At 42.9% G+C, this 22,088-nt stretch overlaps 1 protein-coding gene across 1 annotated transcript in view; it reads right to left on the bottom strand.

Annotated features, from left to right (window-relative positions):
• Positions 1-22,088, bottom strand: part of CUBN (cubilin) — a 1,583,269-nt gene that overhangs the window by 1,388,820 nt on the left and 172,361 nt on the right. The window contains exons 12-13 of the mRNA XM_078663578.1: positions 14,332-14,518; positions 1,748-1,866 (exon numbers count right to left, since the gene is read on the bottom strand). Coding sequence (XP_078519704.1) covers positions 1,748-1,866; positions 14,332-14,518 — 306 coding nt within the window. The remainder of the gene's footprint in view (positions 1-1,747; positions 1,867-14,331; positions 14,519-22,088) is intronic.

The raw sequence follows: 22,088 nt of genomic DNA, 5'->3' as shown, positions 1-22,088 counted from the left end.
CAAGATGCTTGAGCCAAGCTAAACAGCAGGATTTCGGTCTTGGCCGCATTCAGTTGGAGAAAGTTTTCAGTCATCCAGGCTGATATGGATAGCATGACCTTAGCAAAACGCTGTTCAACTAACCCTGTGTCCTTGTCAAAGGACAGGAGTAGTTGCGTATCATCAGCGTAGGAATATGGAGTAAAACCGAACTCCCTAATAATCTTGGCAAGGGGGGCCACATAGACATTAAACAGTGCAGGACCCAAACAAGAGCCCTTGGGCACCCCCTTAGTAAGCTTCAAGGTTGGAGTAGAAGGGGCCTAGATTGATCGTCTGGGTGCGCTGGTCTAAAAAGCTAGCGAGCTATTTAAGTGCCTGTCCCTGCAAACCGGCTCGCTCATTTGATAACTCAATTTCTGATGAGAGACAGTATCGAAGGCTGCTGTCAGATCCAATAAACCAGCAGCAATGCCTTGTTATTATCCAAAGCCATTTTTATATGGTCAGTGACCCCAAAGATTGCAGTTTCTGTAGAATGATTAGGTCTAAACCCAGACCGGGAATGGTCAAGGGTGCTTTGTGATTCAAGATAACCCATCAGCTGAGTGTTGACATATCCTTCCACCATTTTGGTCATTAGCGGCAGAAGCGCAATGGGGCGATAATTGGCGATCACTTCAGCAGGTAACTGAGCTTTCTTCTTAATTGGTAGTACTTGAGCTGCCTTCCAATCAAGTGGAAGAACCCCTTCACGCAGAGAGGTGTTGAGGATGTCACAGATGGAGTGGGCCAGGAGAGGTGGTAAGAGAGATAATACATGCTCAGGAATAACATCAAGGGGAGATCAAGATTTCGCTACTCTAAGCATGGCTTCCGCCTGAGAAGTCTGAATCGCACTGAAATGCTCAAGGTCTTCATCATAACTTCTTAGAATTGAGGGACGCAGATTTGAAAGATCCAGGGGATAGGAATTCTGAGGAAACTGATTGTAGATTAGGTTGATTTTTTCGTCAAAATACTTAGCTATACGGTCACATAATCTCTGAGAAGGGAGAATCTGCTGGGAACAGGCTGTAAGATTGGTGAACGTGTTGAGAATTTTATAGAGATGCTTAGTTGAATTACCTGCCTGATTGAGCTTTAATATTACACTATCTTTTCATGCCTTTTTTTTAATTCTTGTGGTAGGAAGCGAGGGCATTTTTATAGGTACATTTCTCCGTTTCCGTATAGGTTTTGCGCCTAATTTTCTCTTAGTGTTTGCATTTAGATTTTTCATTGCAGAAGTCAACAGTATACCAATTTGCACTTTTTTATGAGTGTTAATTTGTTGTCATTTCATGGGAGCAAGAGTATCCATCACGGAAGTAATGGCCTCATTAGGTGCATTTGTGAGTTTCTATTCAAAAGGCAATATTTTCAGATATTTTCATTAGAGAGCAGTTTATGAAAGCGTTGGGACACAAAATGATTGTTCTGTCTTATTGACCACAGTTGTTGTTGACTTTTAAATATTGGTGTCTATTAAATGTTCTTCTTAAATTATTGTTTCATAAACGGCAACAGCATATACAATGAAAGAAATAAAAGGATGCATCATAAACGTTACTGCTAAATTAACAGTACTAGTGACTTTTCATCTACATTGCCATTCGAACGCTAACATGCTAATTTCAAGACATGGTCACCACGGATACAAGCCTATCATGGTTACAAATCTTCCAGCTACAATGATGTATTTTTCCATTCTGTGTGCTTTCCTTACCTTGTTAGGGTTCGTGCGGATGACCCAAGAGCAGCTGACCTGGTGGTCATATCGCTGGCTTCCTGGATTATTTGGGTAACTAAAGCTTCCAGACTCGGCTAAGAGAGTGCCCCCACAAGCTAGAAAAATGAAAGAAAAACAGCAGCTATTAAACTAGTTTCTGGCTAACATCTATGCCAACAACATTGTTCTGAATCGCCCAGTCACAAAAAATAGAAAACATGTCTACTGATTGGTGAAAACGGAAAAAAAACTCAATCACAAAATAACATGCACATTGGCAACCACGTAAGAAAATGAGGACTCCGTTAGCTGTTATGTAAATTAGAAACAGCATTTGTGTATTGATTCTGATATTCATGAAAGAGTAGTTGAATGAGGTGCATAACATTGAATCCATTTGTATTTTGTGATCCGACCTATGGGTCTGTTAAAAAAATACAGATCGTAGTAAGTCACAAATTGTGACCCTTTATGATTGTCCAGAATCACAGGATTGGTAGGTGGTCTGCTGGGGTCAGTAGACCACCATATCTGTGATTGTTTTTAAATAAAAAAAAATGCATCCCTAATAAAAAGAGGTGACTTTGTGGCAGATGGAGATTCTTTTGAATGGGACTCGTTTATCAAGTGACATGGTGTAATCGTACAAGGTGATGCCGGATCAAATTATGTCAAGGTGCATTCAACACCACTCTTACTGTCATGTTTTGCATGGTCTGAAGCCTTTTTAAGGTGTACTTAAAAAGCAACAAACATAGTGCATTGGTGTATTTGCTGAGAGAACCTATGATTCCATGATTCAATGTGGATTTCTGGTCTCATGGCCCTAATTGAAGTATGTATTTTCCTTAATATTCACTGTAAAATCCAAGACCATATCAATTTTGAAATCTGCGTCACACTCTAACTTATAAAGATGAATCCAAGATTCTTCATTGCGTTTGCTGGTTCCAGACATTTTCCCAGGGATAAAGGCCACCAATCACGAGTCCACATAGTATGATTTCCTCCTAGTATGAGCACCTTTGGATTGTCTCTATTCGTTTTAATAGTCTGGGGTGCTTTAAAAATGACACTACATCGTCTGATAATATTAAAGTCTGTAATTACAAATAAAGAAAAGAAGATCCAAATACAAAATTGGAGGCAGATATAGATCTCACCCAAAAATATACATGCAAACTAATTTGATGGAAGACATAGCAAACTGGGAAGCAGTCACTAACTTTAAGCTTATTATTATATGGCTATGCAAGTAAATCACTCAATGGGGGTTCAGCGTTTGCATGAGAGAGAGTGTAGATGTGGAAGCTCTTTGCTCGACAGGCCAAAGCGAAAAGCAACAAAATAAAAATTAAGACTATCATTCACCCTGAAAATAACAAATTAACATCAGATCCAAAAGGAGTACATCAGATTTTAGCTACATCGCACACCAAAAGATGGAGACAATTGACATTCTTAAATTATCTTTCAATGCTTGCACTTCAGCAATTATCAGAATCAGATGCCGCCTATATTATATCACCTTACTTGACACAAGAAATAGAAAAATAAAAATAAAAACTGCCTAATGGAATAGTATGCAGTGAAGATGGCACCCCATAATAGTTTTATAAAATCGTTTCTAAGCTGCTACACCCTTTCAATATTATAATAATAATAACTTGTTTTCAGAAACAAGTCCTGCTCCTTCTTTTCAAACTGGGGCAGTCATTGACTTTTCAAAACCAGGGAAGCAGCCTCATGAGACAAATTCATAGCAGCCAATCACCATGTTAAACAATTTGTTCGAGTCAATTGCAAAGTTATTAGCAATTAGAATTTGGAGAACAGCGGTCTCGTTAATTCATGACAATCAGAATGCTTTTATCCCCAGTAGACAACTGTACACAAACACTAGCAATCATATTGAAGTGATTGCCCTCTTTTTTCAGAAATAAGAATGTCGTTGTGGTGGTGATACTGCTAGTCGTGGAAAAAAACGTTTGATTTGTGAATCATTGTTTGCGGAGTATTGACATCCCTCCCAAATCATAAGGTTGGTGGCTAGTTTGTATCACAATGCAAACACGGCAATCATTATTAATGCTATTAAAGTATGAATTATTAAAATAACAGAATCACAAGATAGGGCTGCTTCACAATTCCTTTTCTAATTGCTTTTTTTATTGAGCCACTGTCTATCACAATCCGAGGTATCCAGGAATATGGTGGCCACATTCTGCACCCCTTCCTCCCGCCCAATACAGTTGAGGTTGAAAAAAAACATGGCGTGAAATTTGATGCTTCTCTTTCCTTTCGTCTACATGCACTTGCAATGGCAGAAATGTGTTTCAAGTTAATACAATTTTTGTCATTTTTTCCGACTATCTTCCCAGTGCCGCAAGAAGGACAGTGCATTAGTTACGTAGAGATTGGACAATTGTAACAATCTACATGCAGGCGCCACTAAACAAGTGTTACAGAAGATGCAGACAGTGCAACATCAGCCGCTAGGCTTGTATTGAAACTGCCATGCCGTTCTTCGGCTTCAGCAGTTACTAAAGTACTTCATTGACTGCCAATACATAAAAGGGTCATATTCAGGATCCTGTTGCTCACCTTTAGTGCCTATAGGGCATCAGGACTAAAATATCTAGTCTCTAGATTTACTCACTACACCACCACACGAACTCAGAGATACTCCTCTGCTAAGACTATGTGTAAGACTAAAGGTGGCAAAACTCTTGATATCCTAGATGTCCTAGGGACTAAGGCTTGGAATCAACTCCCCAGACATCTCAGATGTATTGACTCAGAATTACTTTTTAAGAAACATTTTAAAACTTGGATCATCGCAGCCACTGATTTAGTTTGCCACTCTCTGATGTAGGGACCCAGGCTTGTGTGCATGTCTAGTCTTTCCGCTATGGACTTTATGCTTCTCCGCTCAGCGGCAAGATGTTCCATTTAGAGAGACAGTTGTGCTTTACACATGCAATATTCTTTCATTCATTCATCCTGTCCAGGGTTTTGCATTGCATTCTGGGTCATGTAGCCATGGTTATCACATTTTAAAACCAGTACGATAGCTCCAAGGCTGCAAAACAGAAAAACTGGACTTGACAAATGATTCAGCCGTTGACTTTGGGAGCTTGAGATTTCTGCATTAGCTGGAGTTTGAGTAAGGATGAGAGGAGGATTAATAGTGCACCTTGGCTGGAATCTAGCTGCTGTTAACCCACACCAAATTCAAGGACCTCGCTAGATAACCAAACCAGTTCTATCCCAATCCTTCTCCCTCATCACTCCTATATCATTCACCATATGTTTTACTAAATCATCCTATTCAGAAAAGAATTAGAATGCGTCCTAATGTGGGTCGAAACTCGAAATGCTTTTATTACATATGTCATGGTCCTATGCAGTGATGTGGAAAAAAAGATTTTTGGCCCTCAGAATGGGCGAATCGCCATTTTTCTATCACTTGCCAGGTTGGCGCCGCACAAATACCAACATACGTGCAGGGGGTGTGGGAGCAGCAAGGAAACAATCAAGACGTGATATGTATTTGCCCTGCACTTTTTAATGATCGAAAGATTTTGCATGGATGGAAAAAACTTGGCATTCGCACTTGTCAACAAGCTATCCTTGCATCAATGAATCCGGACAATCCACTGCATAATATCCGGTTCACCAAGTTTGTCACAAGAGCAGTAAAAATACTTCTAAATTGTGAGAGCCAGCAAGCTAATAACCTAATACATGATGGGGAGACCTAAGCCCGATAGTGTTTTTGCCAATCTATTTACTTCACTGTACTATTTGACAGTGGTCGGATATGGCACTTTGCACATTCTTTACTAATTGTCCCCCATCTTGTGCGACCCTGGCACCTTTAATTATTATATGTATGAGTTCTACTTATTTAAAAATAGAATTGCACTATTACCGGCTTAGCTATCAGCTTTTTAATAATGACTAATGTCTTGTCCTGTTGCCTTAGTCGATGCTAAAACTAGAATGGATCACCACGGCTCTCAACTGTTTCTTAACTGTTTCTTGAAAAAGGCCAATTGTCTAGGTAAGTCTACATTTTAACAGCATGAACAAATATAGATTATTACGTTTTTTTAAACAATTATTTGTTGAACGTCATATCCTTCTATTATTTACCATTTGCTTGCGACAATATTAATGTACTAAATGGCTGCATTAAGGCGGATTTTTTTTAAAAACACGTGGAAATAATGTAAGCAATGGTTTAGTTAACGCTTGTTAACTACCCTATGTGTAAATATTTTAGCAATTGTTGGATATATGTTTTCTTATTGATGCACGCCCATTATTGTAATGATTTTTACTAATCAAACAATAAAGTATAATAATAATAATAATTTATTACATAAAAACAAGTTCACGTAAAACATATTATGTAAAAGCAGTTAATTTCTTGCAAACAAAAAGTGGATTTTGGCTTTTTTCCGTTGAAAGTGTTCCCAGCAGAAAACGGAACCTTTTATACGTTATAAAACTTATGACCACTTAATGCTCTCTAGCTGCAAACATCTGGAGGTTTATTACATTTTTAGAAGTTGAAGCTTTGCAGAGCAGCTTGCTTCTGGACAAAATTAACTTCTCATGTGTGTTGCACATTACGATTCTTGGAGCTATAAAAGAATTTGCCTTTGGCGAGCGCTTTATGAGAGTATATATTTTTTATTCGTTTGATTAAGTGCAGTTTAACGTAAACACTCTCACATACGTAAGATGACATCCAAATGTGTAAGTAAACAAAAGTACAACTTCAGCATTGGAATAGAAAACAAACTTAAGATGGCGTCGGATGAAAGAACCTTTTGAAAATGAATTGCAAGTCAAAAGCTAGAAGTTAAAGGAAAGGTCGAGATCAGCTCACTTCAAATGGCCCAAAATGTAGAGGGAGTGTAAATTGACCACATCACCAAGGAATAACAATACAGCCCTGAGCTCTAATTTCACAAACCTTTGTGATGCAGGGGCCCTTTCAATAAAAGCACAGGACTGGAGCATTGCTTCCTTAGTGACTGGAGACGTTTTGATATCTTTAGGGAAATTGACTCATACTGGGAAACATCCTTTACAACAAAACTTTTACCACGCAGTGCTGTTACAACGCAAGTATTACAACGAAAACCTTTACAACGCATTACACTGGGAGGTGCTCTAGGATAGGGAATAGTTTTAATTTACTATCCAACACCTTCCCTAGTGTCCACGGGGACTGGAGTTGGAATAGTAAATTAAACTATTCACTATCCAGCACCCACAAGTGTAATGCGTTGTAAAGGTTTGCGTTGTAATACTTGCGTTGTAACAGCATGCGTGGTAAAAGCATGCGTTGTAACGTCATACATCCACTCATACTATACCAGTCAAAGTGTTATAAGCTCTGAATAATACAAGAAGGGAGGGTAACCTGTAACCTAGGGGTGAAGAGTCTGATAATGGGGGGTACGCTTGGTGAAAGCAATCCTAAACAAGCATTGTCATAGCCAATAGGTCTAGCTTTTGAAACCTTATAAGTATTTACTTATGCTGCACAATATCCTTGGTGCAACAACATTAACTGATGCATGGTTAAACACTTATAAGGCCCCAAAGGCGAGACCTATTGGCTATGCCAATGCTTGTTAACTCCTGCGAGTAACTTACAAAGTGATGCACAACTTGGATTTCTCTTCATGACTCTCAATTTTAGTGGTGGAGGATTCGTGGCACCCTCGTAGCACCTGAAATTATTTTAACATTGTTTGGGTTCTACCAGTTATGGTTGAAAAATGACAACTCTTGTGATGATGTGGTGTGTTGAGCGAGGCAAGTTGCTAGTCTAGAAGCAAAAACATTTAAATGCAAACAGTAATTGAAACATTCGTCACAGTTAAATTTGAATGCTATGACATTAAAGGAAAATGGGGGTGTCATGTGATTCAGAGTTAGACTATCTCAAGAAAACAATATTATGGACCCCAATTGAGATAACAATGTCAGGTCAAAGTTTCCGGATACCGGCAAACTCTTATACAGACGGTTAGTGTCAGAATGTGCTCTCATCCTCAGGGATATTTATGGTGTCATCCAACAGGGAAAAAGGCCTCTAATGGCTCAGGTCCGGGACTCTTGGGCCAATCGGATGCTGAATCTCCTTCCAACAAGATGGGGTCAGGTGGCTCCAAATTTATCTCAGGGGCAACCCTAGAACCCAGACCAAGAGACTGACAATATGTCCATGCTCCTGCTTGACAGATTAATGGGTACCAGGAAAAAAGTAAGGAGGGGTGTGCCCATTGTTTCAAGAATTAACACATTTGCGTAGGGAAGTATGCTTGGGAGTTCATCTGAACTGAAGGGAAGACTTCTTTTCAGCACTCATACTTCTGTGCTGAAGAAGGTTTTCTTTTAAATTGTGATCTATGTTGCTGGGGATCCTGGACTCAGGTTAGCTGGGAGACCCTACTCAAGCTCACCAACAGGAGCACCAGCAGACAATGGTTAGTGTTCCAAGCCACGTGTTGCCCTACATTTGACAAGGGAGACAGCACAGAGCTCCAAACGTCCAGAAACCACCTTTGCTGAGTCCATGCAAATCTGCCTATGATGAAGTTCTTCACCAAATTGCAAGTTGGAGCAGGGCACAGGTTTGAATTGCCAATTTGTGGCATACAGGCAATTTTCTGTTGCTGGGGATAACTGGCTTATCTTCATCTTAGCATGCATTTATGGGATATTGTGGCTATGTACTACTTTGCAATAAACACTCCTGGACGACCGCCTTAGTGGTGAAATGTGTGCATAAATCCTAGAAAGTCCCTTGAGTAAGAATTAAAACCAGGGGTAATTTGCTGCTTATGTGAGGCTACAATCTCAAACTATGGATGTTGGCAATAATGTACATGTAAAAGCAGATAAAAGCAAACAAAATTGATCCCAAGTAGCATCTGTGATAGTCCCATGCCATAAAAGCTTGGGCGATCACTCATATTCATTCTGTAGATAGCAATCATGAATCAGGGGACAAAGGGTCAGAAATACTCTTCATTTTACCAATGTGGGGCTAGAGGAGATGCATACATGCTTCATCTCTCAAAGCTATAAAGGTGCCACAATCCGAGACTCATTGGCATGAACATAGAGGTGGCGATAACCCCAGAGAGAATATAGGGTGAGAGACAGGTTTTGTGTCCCCACAGACACTAATGGGGTCCAGAGGGAGCACTAGACTTCCTATGATAAGGCCTCCTTTATTTGTGGCTCGTCTGACACAGTCAAAAAAATGTAAATTTACCCTGTTATGGGTAGGTAGTTATAATTAAACAACAACAAAAACCAAGAGGGCAATACTATGGCGAGAACATCAGGCGACAAAATGGGTAGTAGAATATGAATTGATCGCTGGCACACCTATTTCTTATGTTTCACTAATTTAAAGCAAACTTTTTTCGCTAGTTAGCCTGCCTGTAGTGTGCTCTTAGGTGTCAAAGGGCTGCCTATCCCTCAGGATTTCTGAATCTAGGAGTGAAGGTGCAAGACAGATTGTCACGACCTGACCTGGAGCACAGCACTATCAAATTATACTGTCTTTTCACAGTTTTAAACAAAATGGTACATTAATTAACCAAATAAACCAAAAACATTCATCATCTTTTAGTCATTGAATACTTGTATTTCTTTTGTTTTCAATAAGATATTCAAAAAATTGTTAAAGAACAAGACCCAAATGATTTAAATGTTGATTATACAGTCATTCCTTCATGACTTATCATTACAAGCCCAATCAAATTGTACAGTTCAATTGTAGAAATCCATCGAGGAATGTGATGATTAACAACTGGCCCGATGCATTTCGGGACGAGTAGTCCCTTCCTCAAGAGCCACTGTAAATAAAGAACATTAATGCAGCCATGTCAAAATGTACTTGTTTTCAATACATATTCATATCATATAACATTCAAACATAGTTTAAACAAAACCGCAAAATCTCGAGTCTCATTCAATGTGTTCTGAAATAGATGTTGTGCTATCAAAGTGATCAACAATCATTCAGTGAAGCATGCAGCTGACAACACAGGACATATATATTGCTGCGGGAAGTGAGCTTAATGATTTAGAGTCGACGAAAAAAACTGTGTGACACGAGTGACATAGTCAGTGCAAAACATTCACTTGTATAAAAGTAAACGTAATAAGTTTGCGTGCCGTGCTGAACAACATCAATGATTGTTGATCACTTTGATAGCACAACATCTATTTCAGAACACATTGAATGAGACTCGAAATTTTGCGGTTTTGTTTAAACTATGTTTGAATGTTATATGATATGAATATGTATTGAAAACAAGTACATTTTGACATGGCTCCATTAATGTTCTCTATTTACAGTGGCCCCTGAGGAAGGGACTACTCGTCCCGAAATGCATCGGGCCAGTTGTTAATCATCACATTCCTCGATGGATTTCTACAATCAAACTGTACAATTTGATTGTGATTGTAATGATAAGTCATGAAGGAATGACTTTATAATCAACATTTAAATCATTTGGATCTTGTTCTTTATCAATTGTTTGAATATCTGATTGAAAACAAAAGAAATACAAGTATTCAATGACTAAAAGATGATGAATATTTTTGGTTTATTTGGTTAATTAATGTACCATTTTGTTTAAAACTGTGAAAAGACAGTATAATTTGATAGTGCTGTGTTCCAGGTCAGGCCGTGACAATCTGTGTCGCACCGTCACTCCTAGACAAAATGAGTAGTGCCAGAAGGAGACAGCTGACCTAAGTAGGGGATGTCTCTCCTTCTGCAAATCCAAAAAATACATAGGTGTTTCCTTCCTTTCACGTTCGTATTGAAATATTTACATCAGATTTATTCGAGTGCAAATCATTGGTGTCAATTTACCAAAATGTCTGGGGTAGTGAAAGGTTGAGAACTTCCTTTATTGACATTGCAGGAGGCCTATACTGCGAAGTGGGCCGACACTTCACCTATGAAAAAATCTGGGATATAATATTTCACAGGAAAATGTTCACGAAGAAAAATATCCCTCTGTGATTAGCAGTTAGAAATGCAGGATACGCGCAGCCCGCTTCCTGCAAAACCTCTTTCGCTCAAACTGCCATTATATGGAATCATACAGCAATACGGTTTTATGAAGGATTTGGCACAAACTAGAAGGCTCAGAAGGAACACCAGAAAATTGTCCCTGCCTTGTCACCACCAACTTATAGATATTAAGAAAGGAAACTTGGCCTAATAGAACTACATTTTGAACTTTGTCACATTACAATTCTGATTTGACCAGGTAGGTAATTTCCCATAATATTTAAACTATTCAATTTTGAATCAGTAATCATGGACCATGGAGCTTTTTTCCCAAACTTAATAAAGGATAAATAATTAGCCAATTAATGAAGAAAATATAACTCATGATACATCTTCATGCAGAGGTTTTATTCTGGATCAAAATGAGCTTTATAAGTGAATACACTGTAGAAGGCTCTGTAAATCCTGACATGTAGAGCTAGCACAATTTAGTGCACTGGCAATGGAACTGTTGATGCCCCTTTTCCTCACACTTTTCCAGCAGTACATAGGTTGTGCTCCTTCGCGAGTGACTACAAAATCATCAGACAGTGGATAAATACCCAGAGAAGATAGATTTAATTTTATTGTGTCAAGTTATTTGAAACCATCACAATATAAATATAGGAAACAGCAATCTAGCTAAAACAAATAAAGCTGTACGACAGACAATTCATTGATAACCCGGAGATATATGCATCAGCACTCAACTCCGTAAGGATCAAGAGCCACTAACGTGCAATTAATCAATCAATCATCAACATTTGTGGAGCGCGCTACTCACCCGTAAGGGTCTCAAGGTGCTGAGGGGGGGAGGGGGAGCTGCTACTGCTCGAACAACCAGGTCTCGAGTTGTTTCCTGAAGGAGAGATGGTCCAGGGTCAGCCGTTGGTGAGTGGGGAGGGAGTTCCATGTCTTGGCTGGCAGGTAGGAGAAGGAGCGTCCTCCGATGGTGGATTTTCGGGATCGTGGGACGGAGGAGAGGGCGAGGCTGGCGGATCGGAGCTTGCGGGTGGGTGTGTAGAATGTGAGGCGGCTGTTGAGGTACTTCGGCCCCGTGTCGTGGAGAGCCTTGTGTGCATGGGTGAGGAGTCTGAACGTGATCCTCTTGTTGACGGGGAGCCAGTGCAGATCTTTCAGGTGGGCAGAGATGTGGCTGCGGCGAGGTATGTCCATGATAAGTCGTGCTGAGGCGTTTTGAATGCGCTGGAGTCTTTTCTGGAGTTTGGCTGTGGTTCCAGCATAGAGGGTGTTCCCGTAGTCCAGACGTCTGGTGACGAGGGCCTGGGTGACCGTCTTCCTGGTTTCTGTGAGGATCCACCGGAAGATCTTTCGGAGCATGCGCAGGGTGTTGAAGCAGGATGACGAGACGGCATTCACTTGCTCGGTCATCGAGAGGGAGGAGTCCAGGATAAAGCCCAGGTTGCGTGCATGGTCCGTTGGTTTGGGTGCGAAGCCCAGGGCAGGGGGCCACCAGGAGGCGTCCCAGGTAGAGGGAGATGGTCCGAGGATGAGGACTTCCGTCTTGTCTGAGTTCAGTTTCAGACGGCTAATCTTCATCCATTCTGTGACTTCTTTCATTCCTTCCTGGAGGTTGGCTTTGGCGGTGGTGGGGTCGTTGGTGAGGTGAGAGGATCAGCTGGGTGTCGTCGGCGTAGGAGATGATGTTGAGGTTGTGTTGGCGAGCGATGGTTGCCAGAGGGCTCATATAGACGTTGAAGAGGGTGGGGCTGAGTTAGGATCCCTGCAGGACGCCGCAGATGACTTTGGTGGCCGCGGAACGGAACGGGGGGAGGCGGACTCTCTGGGTTCTTCCGGCGAGGAACAAGATGATAAACTCTAGTGCCGCTCCTTGGATTCCGGTGTTGCTGAGGCGCTGAATCAGCGTGCGGTGGCATACGGTGTCGAAGGCTGCAGAGAGGTCTAGGAGGATGAGGGCAGCAGTTTCCCCGTTGTCGAGCAGTGCCCTGATGTCGTTGGTAGCTGCGATGAGGGCGGTCTCGGTGCTGTGGTTTGCTCGGAAGCCGGACTGTGAGGGGTCGAGGGATCCGTTGGTCTCAAGAAAGGTGGAGAGTTGCCTGTTGACGGTCTTCTCGATCACTTTGGCTGGAAAGGGGAGGAGCGAGATGGGGCGGAAGTTCTTGAGGTCCGTGGGGACAGCTGTGGGTTTCTTCAGGAGGGCGCTCAGCATGTTTCCAGCTCTCCGGGAAGGTGGCAGATGCGAAGGAGCTGTTGATGATGTTCCGGAGTTGGGGTGCGATGATGGAGTCAGCTTTGTTGAAGATGTGGTGTGGGCAGGGGTCGGAAGGTGAGCCGGAGTGGATGGTGTTCATCAGGCGGGTGGTGTCTTCGGTGCTTACAGGGTCCAGGTCCGGAGGGTGGTGGTGGGGGGCGCTGGTTCGGTGGTACGGTGCGTGGTTTGTGCGCCGAAGCTGTTGTGTATGTCGGCGATCTTGCGGTGAAAGAACGAGGCGAGTGAGTCGCAGAGATCTTGCGAGGGTGTGATGTTGTTGTTGCAGGCGCTGGGGTTGGAGAGCTCTTTGACGATGCTGAAGAGTTCCTTGCTGTTGTGGGTGTTGTTGTCCAGTCGTTCTTTGAATGTTGTCCTCTTGGTGGTGCGGATCATATGCAAGGTGCGATAACGGCCACATAGGATTAAAAGGGTAATTAAATAAAGCAAAAATAACAACCTACTCCATACACAGAAGCTTTTAAAATAAAGAACGTATAATAACCTACTTCTTACACAGAACGTTTGTGGACTAACACGAGAACTATAAAGAGAAAATGTTTAGTGATAAATTATTGTTAGTAAACTGCACCAAGCCAAAACAGCGTCTCTGCAGCTTGTCCAATGGCAGGAAAATAGTTTCTGTCATTATTTAGATGGAATGCCACAGCAGCCTATTAAAAAGACTGCATTTTGACTGGAGTCTAATAATCAACTTCAGCACATGACAGGTCTTGGCTGCCCCGGCCAATTAAAAGTTGTTTCAGGACAAAGGCAGTTTGCACTAGAAATTAGTACTGTGGCCGGTCTAATACTTCCATAGAAAGTCTATAATACAATTACAACTTCCTACGAGAATCCCTCTTGCCTGCAATATCGACAGGTGTTTGGAAAAATAAAGCCAAAGTCCAGGAACCATGTGTAGTCCAACTAAAAATGGATGACTCTTTGACGGGGTAGGTAGTTAAAAACTCTTCGACAAGAAATGCAGTTGCTGTAGAGCTTCTTTGAGGAATGTCACTCATCTAGCTGATAGCTGTGGGTTCACACCAGACATGCGCATACAGCTGTATTACATTGTCTTATGCCAAGTTTATAGGGCAGAGGTTTCAACCAGAAACATCTTAGAATTTTTGAAACTGGGCAAACACATATTACATGGGAGAGACTTTCCTTCTTATAGTTCCCTGAATACCTCAAAACACAACAGTAACAGGTATTAAATACAGTATTCGAAAAGCATACCTTGTTGAGGAGTCTGGCACTGTGGCCCTGTCCATGTGCTGGTACAGTTGCAGGAATAGCCATTAACACCATCGATACAGCCTCCGCCATTTTGGCAAGGATTGCTGGCGCATTCATTGATGTTTTCAGTACAGTTAGTGCCGGTCCATCCAGGATCACACTGACATATGTAACTGGATATGGTAGCCTAAACGCAAAATAAACATAGATAAGAATCTCTTTAGATAATGGAACAAAAAGCATAAATGAAATCACCTTTTTAAAGGAGAATTCATGAATGTCTACAGTTCAGCACACTAAAATATTGTACAATTATTGCTAGAATAATGCAAGAGATAGGCTCATATTGCTTACTTAATAACAATCTAGAACATTTATTAACTTTTCGACTATTTTTGGTAAGGCCTAGAGACATTTTTAGTGTCTTACTTGCTTCATATAATAAAGAAATACACGTGCTTGATCTTAGGACATGCACATTATACTCTGCCACATAACCTTAGGACTAGTGGTGGCTGGTGACATTTGAAAGCGGTGAGGCGTAAAATAATGGCGGTTCTGCTCTGCGGTGAGCGAGCCCGAACAACCTATGGAGGGTTTGGGGAACATTTTGAAAAAAGAGTGGCTAAATGGTGCATTTTCAAGCAAATTTGAGGAAGCAGGAAGGTTAATAAAGCAATACAATTGAATTATTTATCATTAAACAATTGCCAATTTTTATGAGCTATAGAGGGAAATATTAGCGTATGCTGATTTCATTTGCTCAATTTTTGAACACACTGATAAACTCGTAATGGTTTTAACTATACAATAAATACATTCATTGACTGTGCAGTGCTGTACATCAATATGATGACACTATTTCCTTAAATTAATTTTCTGTTTTCATTCAAAAAACACCATTAAAAAAAAGTGCAACAGTGACTTCACTACAACATTCTGAATCTGTTTTAGTTACTCCACCAGCAGTTGACTATATTAATTGAAAAGGCTACTTTCATCACATCTCCTCCCATGACAGAATTTCTTTTGTTGCATTGCATTGTCCAAAGTCAAAAGCGAATCACAAAGCCCTTTTGACTTGCGACCAGAGTGTACGCAGCGGACACGACATGCAGCATGACTCTAGAAAGGCGCAATATGCATTGATGGCGCAAATCAATATTCATTAAACACTTTTTTGTGATCTTCCGTCCACATTTTTCAAACAATGTATTGTGTTCTGTCGCTAGCCCATCTGAAGAGCAGTGCCGGTGTTACCATTTACCGTGTCACCTTCTTGTGATCAAGAAATCAGCTCCAGACATATCTTGTGATAGCTCGGAATCAGAAAGATGGATATCTGCTGTTGTCATTGCTCTAGAGGGCAGGGTGTGAGGCGGGGATAACCTGAAGGTCACGAATCACGATGCCAGTAAGAAAGCTGAAAGGGTGAATTCACCTACTGCACAAACATTTGAGAGTGCAACACTGAGTAGATGTTATTAATTTAAGCATATATGCGTAAAGAGTCATCTAAGTAAAATGCAAGGAATAAACAAAACGAAAGCCCAGCGATGAGAAAAACAGCACTTGAGACGTGCAAGCCAAGTCGAGGTCTCAGAAGGCTTCGTAGAATGAAAACTGGGCACGGCCACAATGGTTCTCTTCACCAGCCCCTGGCACACATAAATGTATTTGTTAACCTCTGGCATCGATAGACCTATTTCTGCCCAACCCCTGATACAAGTAGGCCCCTCCCTTATCTATCATTTGCCAGTCTCACCCACATGCGTTGCCCTTACAGCGACCCCCTGGCACAGATAGAATCTTCCTCAAGAACCCCTGCCCCAGGTAGGTCCCTCCTTGCCAGCCTCTTGCATAAGGAGGGCCATCGTCCTTGAACACCGAAGCTTCAGGAACTTCCTCCCAAACTCCTGGAAGAGGCACGCACCTCCTCACCAATCCTTGGCTCAAGCATGCCCCTCCTCAATGACCCAGGCACAGGCAGGATCCTCCTCGCAAGTCCAGATCCTAGATCAATTACTGCGTCTGGAATAGTGTGTGAGTGCTTAAAATAAAATTGTGTGTTACGATACTCAAGAAAAGCCGTGTTATCGACTTCGGAAGGATGACAGTTGGAGTTAACACCTCTGTTCTTCGAACCCGGTAACCTCAGACTACCCACAGATCTAGTCATCAAAAAGATATATACACTTGTGGGTTTTGGTGAAATTCTCTCCTCTTGCGCGTGTCTGTGCGGCTGTGCGCCCCCCAACCCTCCTTCCAGGAAACAGTGGATAACGCTGGGTTAAGCTGCAATGTATTTTACAGTTGTATATCATCTACTGTTGCACTGTCATTTTAATTGCTGCATAGTCGTGCTGGCAGATCGTTTGCATCAATTCCACCACTTGAACTAAAGCGCCTGGCGATCATAGTTTGTAAAGCGAGCGGGTTCGATGGACATGCAACAATCTGGCAAACCTTTTTGTACAGCGCCCCTTGGACCCTGGGAATGGTTAGAGCTTTAACAAAATAAAATAAAAACAGTAAGAGAAACAGGCACATTCCTCCAGCCAACTGTTATTTTGCTTTATGGCGTTACGTAAAATGAGGGGCCCAGTAGAGAATATAATGGGTGGGGCACTGAGTTGCTCATTTCTCCCAGATATTCAATGGCCTTGGGGTCAATGGGAGCGCCCTGAAGCGTGTTACGTCCCCGGCTCTAGCACTGCGGATAGTGGTGCTCTGCTTGCAAGCGACTATGTTGTACTGTGACTCAGCCAACCCCTTGGGATTTGCACACCTCAACCGGATTGTATAAAAAAAACTACTTCTATCAGTGCCAGAACCGCCAATTCTAAGATTGAGTTTGTAACGTGCTTAAACTCAGTCGCGGCTCGCGGGGGGGATGGGGTAAAAGAGGGGGGGGGTCGCACGGGGGTGGGTGCCAGGAATCAAATATTAAAGTAAAAAGTCAAACTTACCTTAGCCGGTTCGTGCCACCTCTGCTACTCTGGCTTGGCGCCTTTACGACCGGTCCTGGAGTTAACTGGCAGCCTCTCTCAGCCAATCCTGGCGCTGCCAGCAGTGCCAGGATTGGCTTATGGCACAGCTACTACTCACCCGCCACATGCCCATTAGGAGACCGAGGGGCTCCTAATGGGCATGAGCAAGCCAGTGAAAATACAAGTGCGCATGAGTGGGCAAGGGCTAAAAATTCCCTCCGTCCCCACTCTTGCACACTTGTGGTGCTGCCTGCTGCCCCTGGTGTCAATCATGTCAGTCATCATGACGCCAGACCGCCCACCCCCTTCAGACTCTGAAGGGGAGGGCAGTCCGACGTCATGCTGATTGACATGATTGTCAGTTCTCCCTCGGCATCTTTGAACTTAAGTAAACTGAGAGTTTACTTAAGTTCAAAGACGCCGAGGGAGCTGCGGGCGGGGGGGATACACCCTCACGCCCGGCACAGCGCCTGCTTAGGACACACCGTGCCCTCTGCCCCCAAATGCAGTGTACATGGCATTATGCCATGCACAAGGGCATTTATGTGATGGGTGGAACCTTAAGGCGCAATCTCTTGCAACACTTGGAGCGCCTACAAATTGATGAGGTTATGGTGGAAAGGTGGTGGCGGCATCATGAGGGGTGGAGTCATTCGAGGGGCATCACGAGAAGCAGAGTAAATGACAGTTTGCCTACTATCCACCATGCTTATGCATTATTTTTACAAACCCTGCCACTTTGACGCCAAATAAATTGACAACAGGCACAAATGTGCTAGTAAAACAGAATGGATTTTAAGATAGATTATGTGGTCAATGCAACTGCTGCAGAAACCTTCATGTATTGTGGTTCTGAAATTCTGGACCCTACTGTTGTCCCGGTATCGAGGCCCGATATCCGTGTCCCGAAACCTCAACGTACCATGACGAATTTGGTGTCGACAAACCGATAATGAATCGGACATCATTCCTATGCATTTGCGTCATGATCGAGGCATGCTAACACCCCCGAATCGTAGTTTCCGTCCCAACCCCCAGACTCCATTTTGTAAACGGTATCCATCTTGTGTCTTGCCCTCATGATAAGTCAATTAAAGGTCGAGCTTGATCTAAAAGGACACGTTCACCTTCCCTGACTTCCCCCTGACCTGTCCCAACTGACTCCCTTGCCTCCAGCCAAACCTGTTTAGGCTGCTCCTCGCCCAGTGGCCAAACACGATAGCATCAATGTACAACATACCATAAACCATTCACCGCGCACAGATCATGTTTTCTACACACATACACACCTGTCCACGCTCCCTGTTTATGGCCAGTTTTATGACTAGGAGGTGCCTTCTTTTATTGGGGCTTCACCGATATCTGATGGGAGTTCCGGGCTTGGCTGAGTAATCTATCACGAATTGGACGTCTAAAATACGGGCTTGCCTACATGACTTCGCTCTTTTGTATTATTGTAGAAATATGTGTATAGCCATATCATAAACTTAAGAATTCTTGCTTGCAGCTATTATTTTTGTATATAAGGAGAAGGCTGGTTCTGTAAAAACGAACAGTCTCCTGAGAACACATGACCCGTGTTTGTCGTGCTTCTAGGACACCTGTTACTTGGTAGCTACCAATAAAACTTGATCTATGACTGCGACTAGAAGACTCCGTGTTTCTGTGGTCCGGAACAGGGAGAACTCAGAGGTCTTCGGGTGTTATCCCCTGGCACCAAACGGGTTCCTAAAAACCCGTTACCTCAGTTGGCGCCCAACGTTGGGCGGTATCAAGCGGCGACGGTCCAAGCCAGATGTTCGTGAGGAGCTTCGTGTGAAAATTCCGGAGGACGGCCAGCCACTTCAGCGACCCCTGTATGTCGACGTGGTTCCGAAGGTCTTTGCTGCGAGGTTCCCCGCGTCCCGACGGCTACGAAGGACTGCTGCCCTGACTATCGCCTTGTTTTGGACCCAGTGATCCTTGGTAGAGCGAAACGATAGACGAGTCTTCTAGCGACGTCACCGATCTTCAAATACTTCAGTTAAGTATAAGTGGAGCGTCTCCCAGTCCTTAGTTTGTCCTTAGTTTTTGGTATCCTTGAGATACGCCTTGATTTGGTACTTGCAAGCCCCAAAGCCGAACGACTTGTGTTTTCACGAGAAATATCGCAATCGATAATCCTTTGAAGTTTGAAGCTAGACTAGTGAGCAAAGATGCCTGGTTTTAGCAGACTTGGAAACTTGTTTTGTCTTGGTTATAGTAAGGACTCCCGATTAGAGGATTCCTGTCCGGTTCCTCCGATTGGAACTCCAACATATGAGCTCTACGTAAAGCACGGCGTAGGCCCTATCACATATAATGAAGTGTGGATAAAATACACCCGCAAGGATGGTGTTTTTAAATGGCCCCAATATGGTAGTTTCGACTCAGAAATATTAGATAACCTAGAGGTCAAATTATTTAAGAGAAAAGCCCGGCCGGCGATGTTTGACTCTTTTCGCTTATGGCGCAAAGAAGCCAAACAGAAAGAAATAAAGTTAGCAAAAAGGAATAAAAGAGGTATGTCAATGGTGCAAGCTGCCGTTGCATACAGGGATAACGAGGAAGAGCAAGAAAGCGAACAAATACTTAGGAGCAAGAAACTAGCAGTAGATAAATGCTACCCGATGTTACCAAATAAGGGACAAGGTCAAGAGGAAAGATCCGAGAAAGATCCATTAATGTCCCACTTATTAAGCTCACCTCCACCGTATGCGTTAGACGCTACTACAAAGCCAAAGCGTTTTTCTATACCACGCCCCGGCGCACGAAACACAGCTCTTGCACACACGCCAGCTACTCTTCAGCTGGTTCCTACTTCTCCGGCGCAGCCTTCTCAAGGGCCGCCATCTTTGCTACCTACTCCATCTACTTCTACGACTTTGCCTACAGCTCCAGCTATTGTCTATGATACTACGTCTGCTACTACTTCAACTTCCTCTACTATTGCCTCTACTCCTTCTTTGCCTCAGCCTGTTTTTTCCGATGCACTTGCTCCTCCGCAAGCTTCTCCTTCTATTAGACAAAGAGTGACAGGTACCGTCACTGGTCTGCTTTCACCTTTCTTCGGGTCGCCTAGAATGACCACTAAAACAGAAGATAGACAGTTACGTAGTCAACTGCCTGATTACGAGGAAAGACGAGTGCTGAATGAATTAGCACGCCAATGGATTACGGATACTGTTAGATATGATGTTCAGTCTGTTATGGAAGTTTTCCGTCAATGGAATGCACCCACTCAGAGATACGTATTCGAAGAAATGTGTGTATATCTAAGCGAAGATGTAAAGACAAATGATCCCAAATACACAATGAACGAACTATGGCGTACACGCTTTAAGTTCTATGAAGGTATGATTATAGGTGCAGATGTTGAGAAAGCGATAGAATTATTGCTCTCTTATAGGAGTAAAGGAAACGTCTCTAGATCATGTCATGAAGACGATGCACCAGACGGGAAAAGAGCGAGACAGTACCCCATGAGAGAGGTTCCTCCGGTTTGGAGGGAAGGTGATGCAAATGCGAAACCACCGATTCTGCCTCATTTCCAGCGTGTATGGGTACATGTCCCCTGGAAAAGATCCGATGTCTTAGCACTCAAGCAGACATTGCCTGATCCTCGTAAAAACCCGACTGGGTATTATAAGGAGTTATCGCAAACTGCAAGCTCATGTATAATGAATTTAGCGGACATAGACATGCTGTTTGGGAACGTTGTTCCACATCCTCTATGGAGCAAAATACGTCATACGAACCATGACCAAGAACTAGGTGACTCATGGGCGAACATTGCCGCTATCGATGCTAGACAAATTGGTGGTTCTAAACCTGAGCCGTTAATAGCTGAACTTCCCGGTAGAATTATCGCGTACATGAAAACAATAATGCCTGAAGTACGCGTAAACTGGGACAAGCTATCTGCGTGCAAGCAGAAGAAAGATGAGAATGTGTCTGACTTTTTCACAAGATTTGAGGAGACTTTCACCGATCATAGTGGTCAGGATATGGCTACCGAGGGTGGCCAAAGATTATTTGTAGACAAGTTCGTACATAATTTAATCCCTGAACTGTGTAATAAACTGAAAGATTCAGAGAGTGCTTGGGCTGTCTCTACGTCAGCTCAAATTTTAGCTACAGCCCAGTACTATGAAAATAGGCGCAAAGACGAGCTAGATAAAGTCGACAAAAAGACGAAAGATTTAAAAACTAAAATTCTTCTCCAGCAAGCCTATCCGCCTCGCACGACTAGTCCGCCCAATTATCAACCACAACAGCAGTATTCGAGAAACGCGCAGGGAAACGAGTTTTCCCACCAGCGTATTGCTTATGGCCCGAATCAATGTGCGTATTGCAAAGAAGAGGGTCACTTTAAAGGTAATTGTCCGGCTCTTGCGCGACGTTTGAGCGGTGCTTCAGGTGTAAGGGGAAGAGGTGTTCAACATGCCCCTAGAGGTAGGGGCCGTGGAAATTTCACGCAGAATACAACTTCTTTTCCGCCTCAGAATTCGATGAACAGCTTCGACCAACAGAATAATGCGTCGACCAGGTCAGCTCAGTACTATGCTGACGACTATTACACCGAACATGAATATGAGGGTAACGATTGCTAGGACAGCCATGGACAAAGAGAGGGAGTTGTTTCAGTTCCAGTAGATCAGAATGGACCTTATGTCGAGGTGATCGCCTCAGGAGTGTCAGAGCCATTTCTGCTGGATACTGGTGCTACAAAAAGTTCTATCATGAACT

This window comes from Lissotriton helveticus, chromosome 10 (assembly GCF_964261635.1).
Source record: "Lissotriton helveticus chromosome 10, aLisHel1.1, whole genome shotgun sequence".
Lineage (NCBI taxonomy): Eukaryota > Metazoa > Chordata > Amphibia > Caudata > Salamandridae > Lissotriton > Lissotriton helveticus.
The sequence above is the reverse complement of the archived record's forward strand: the minus strand, read 5'-3'. Positions and strand labels throughout refer to the sequence as shown.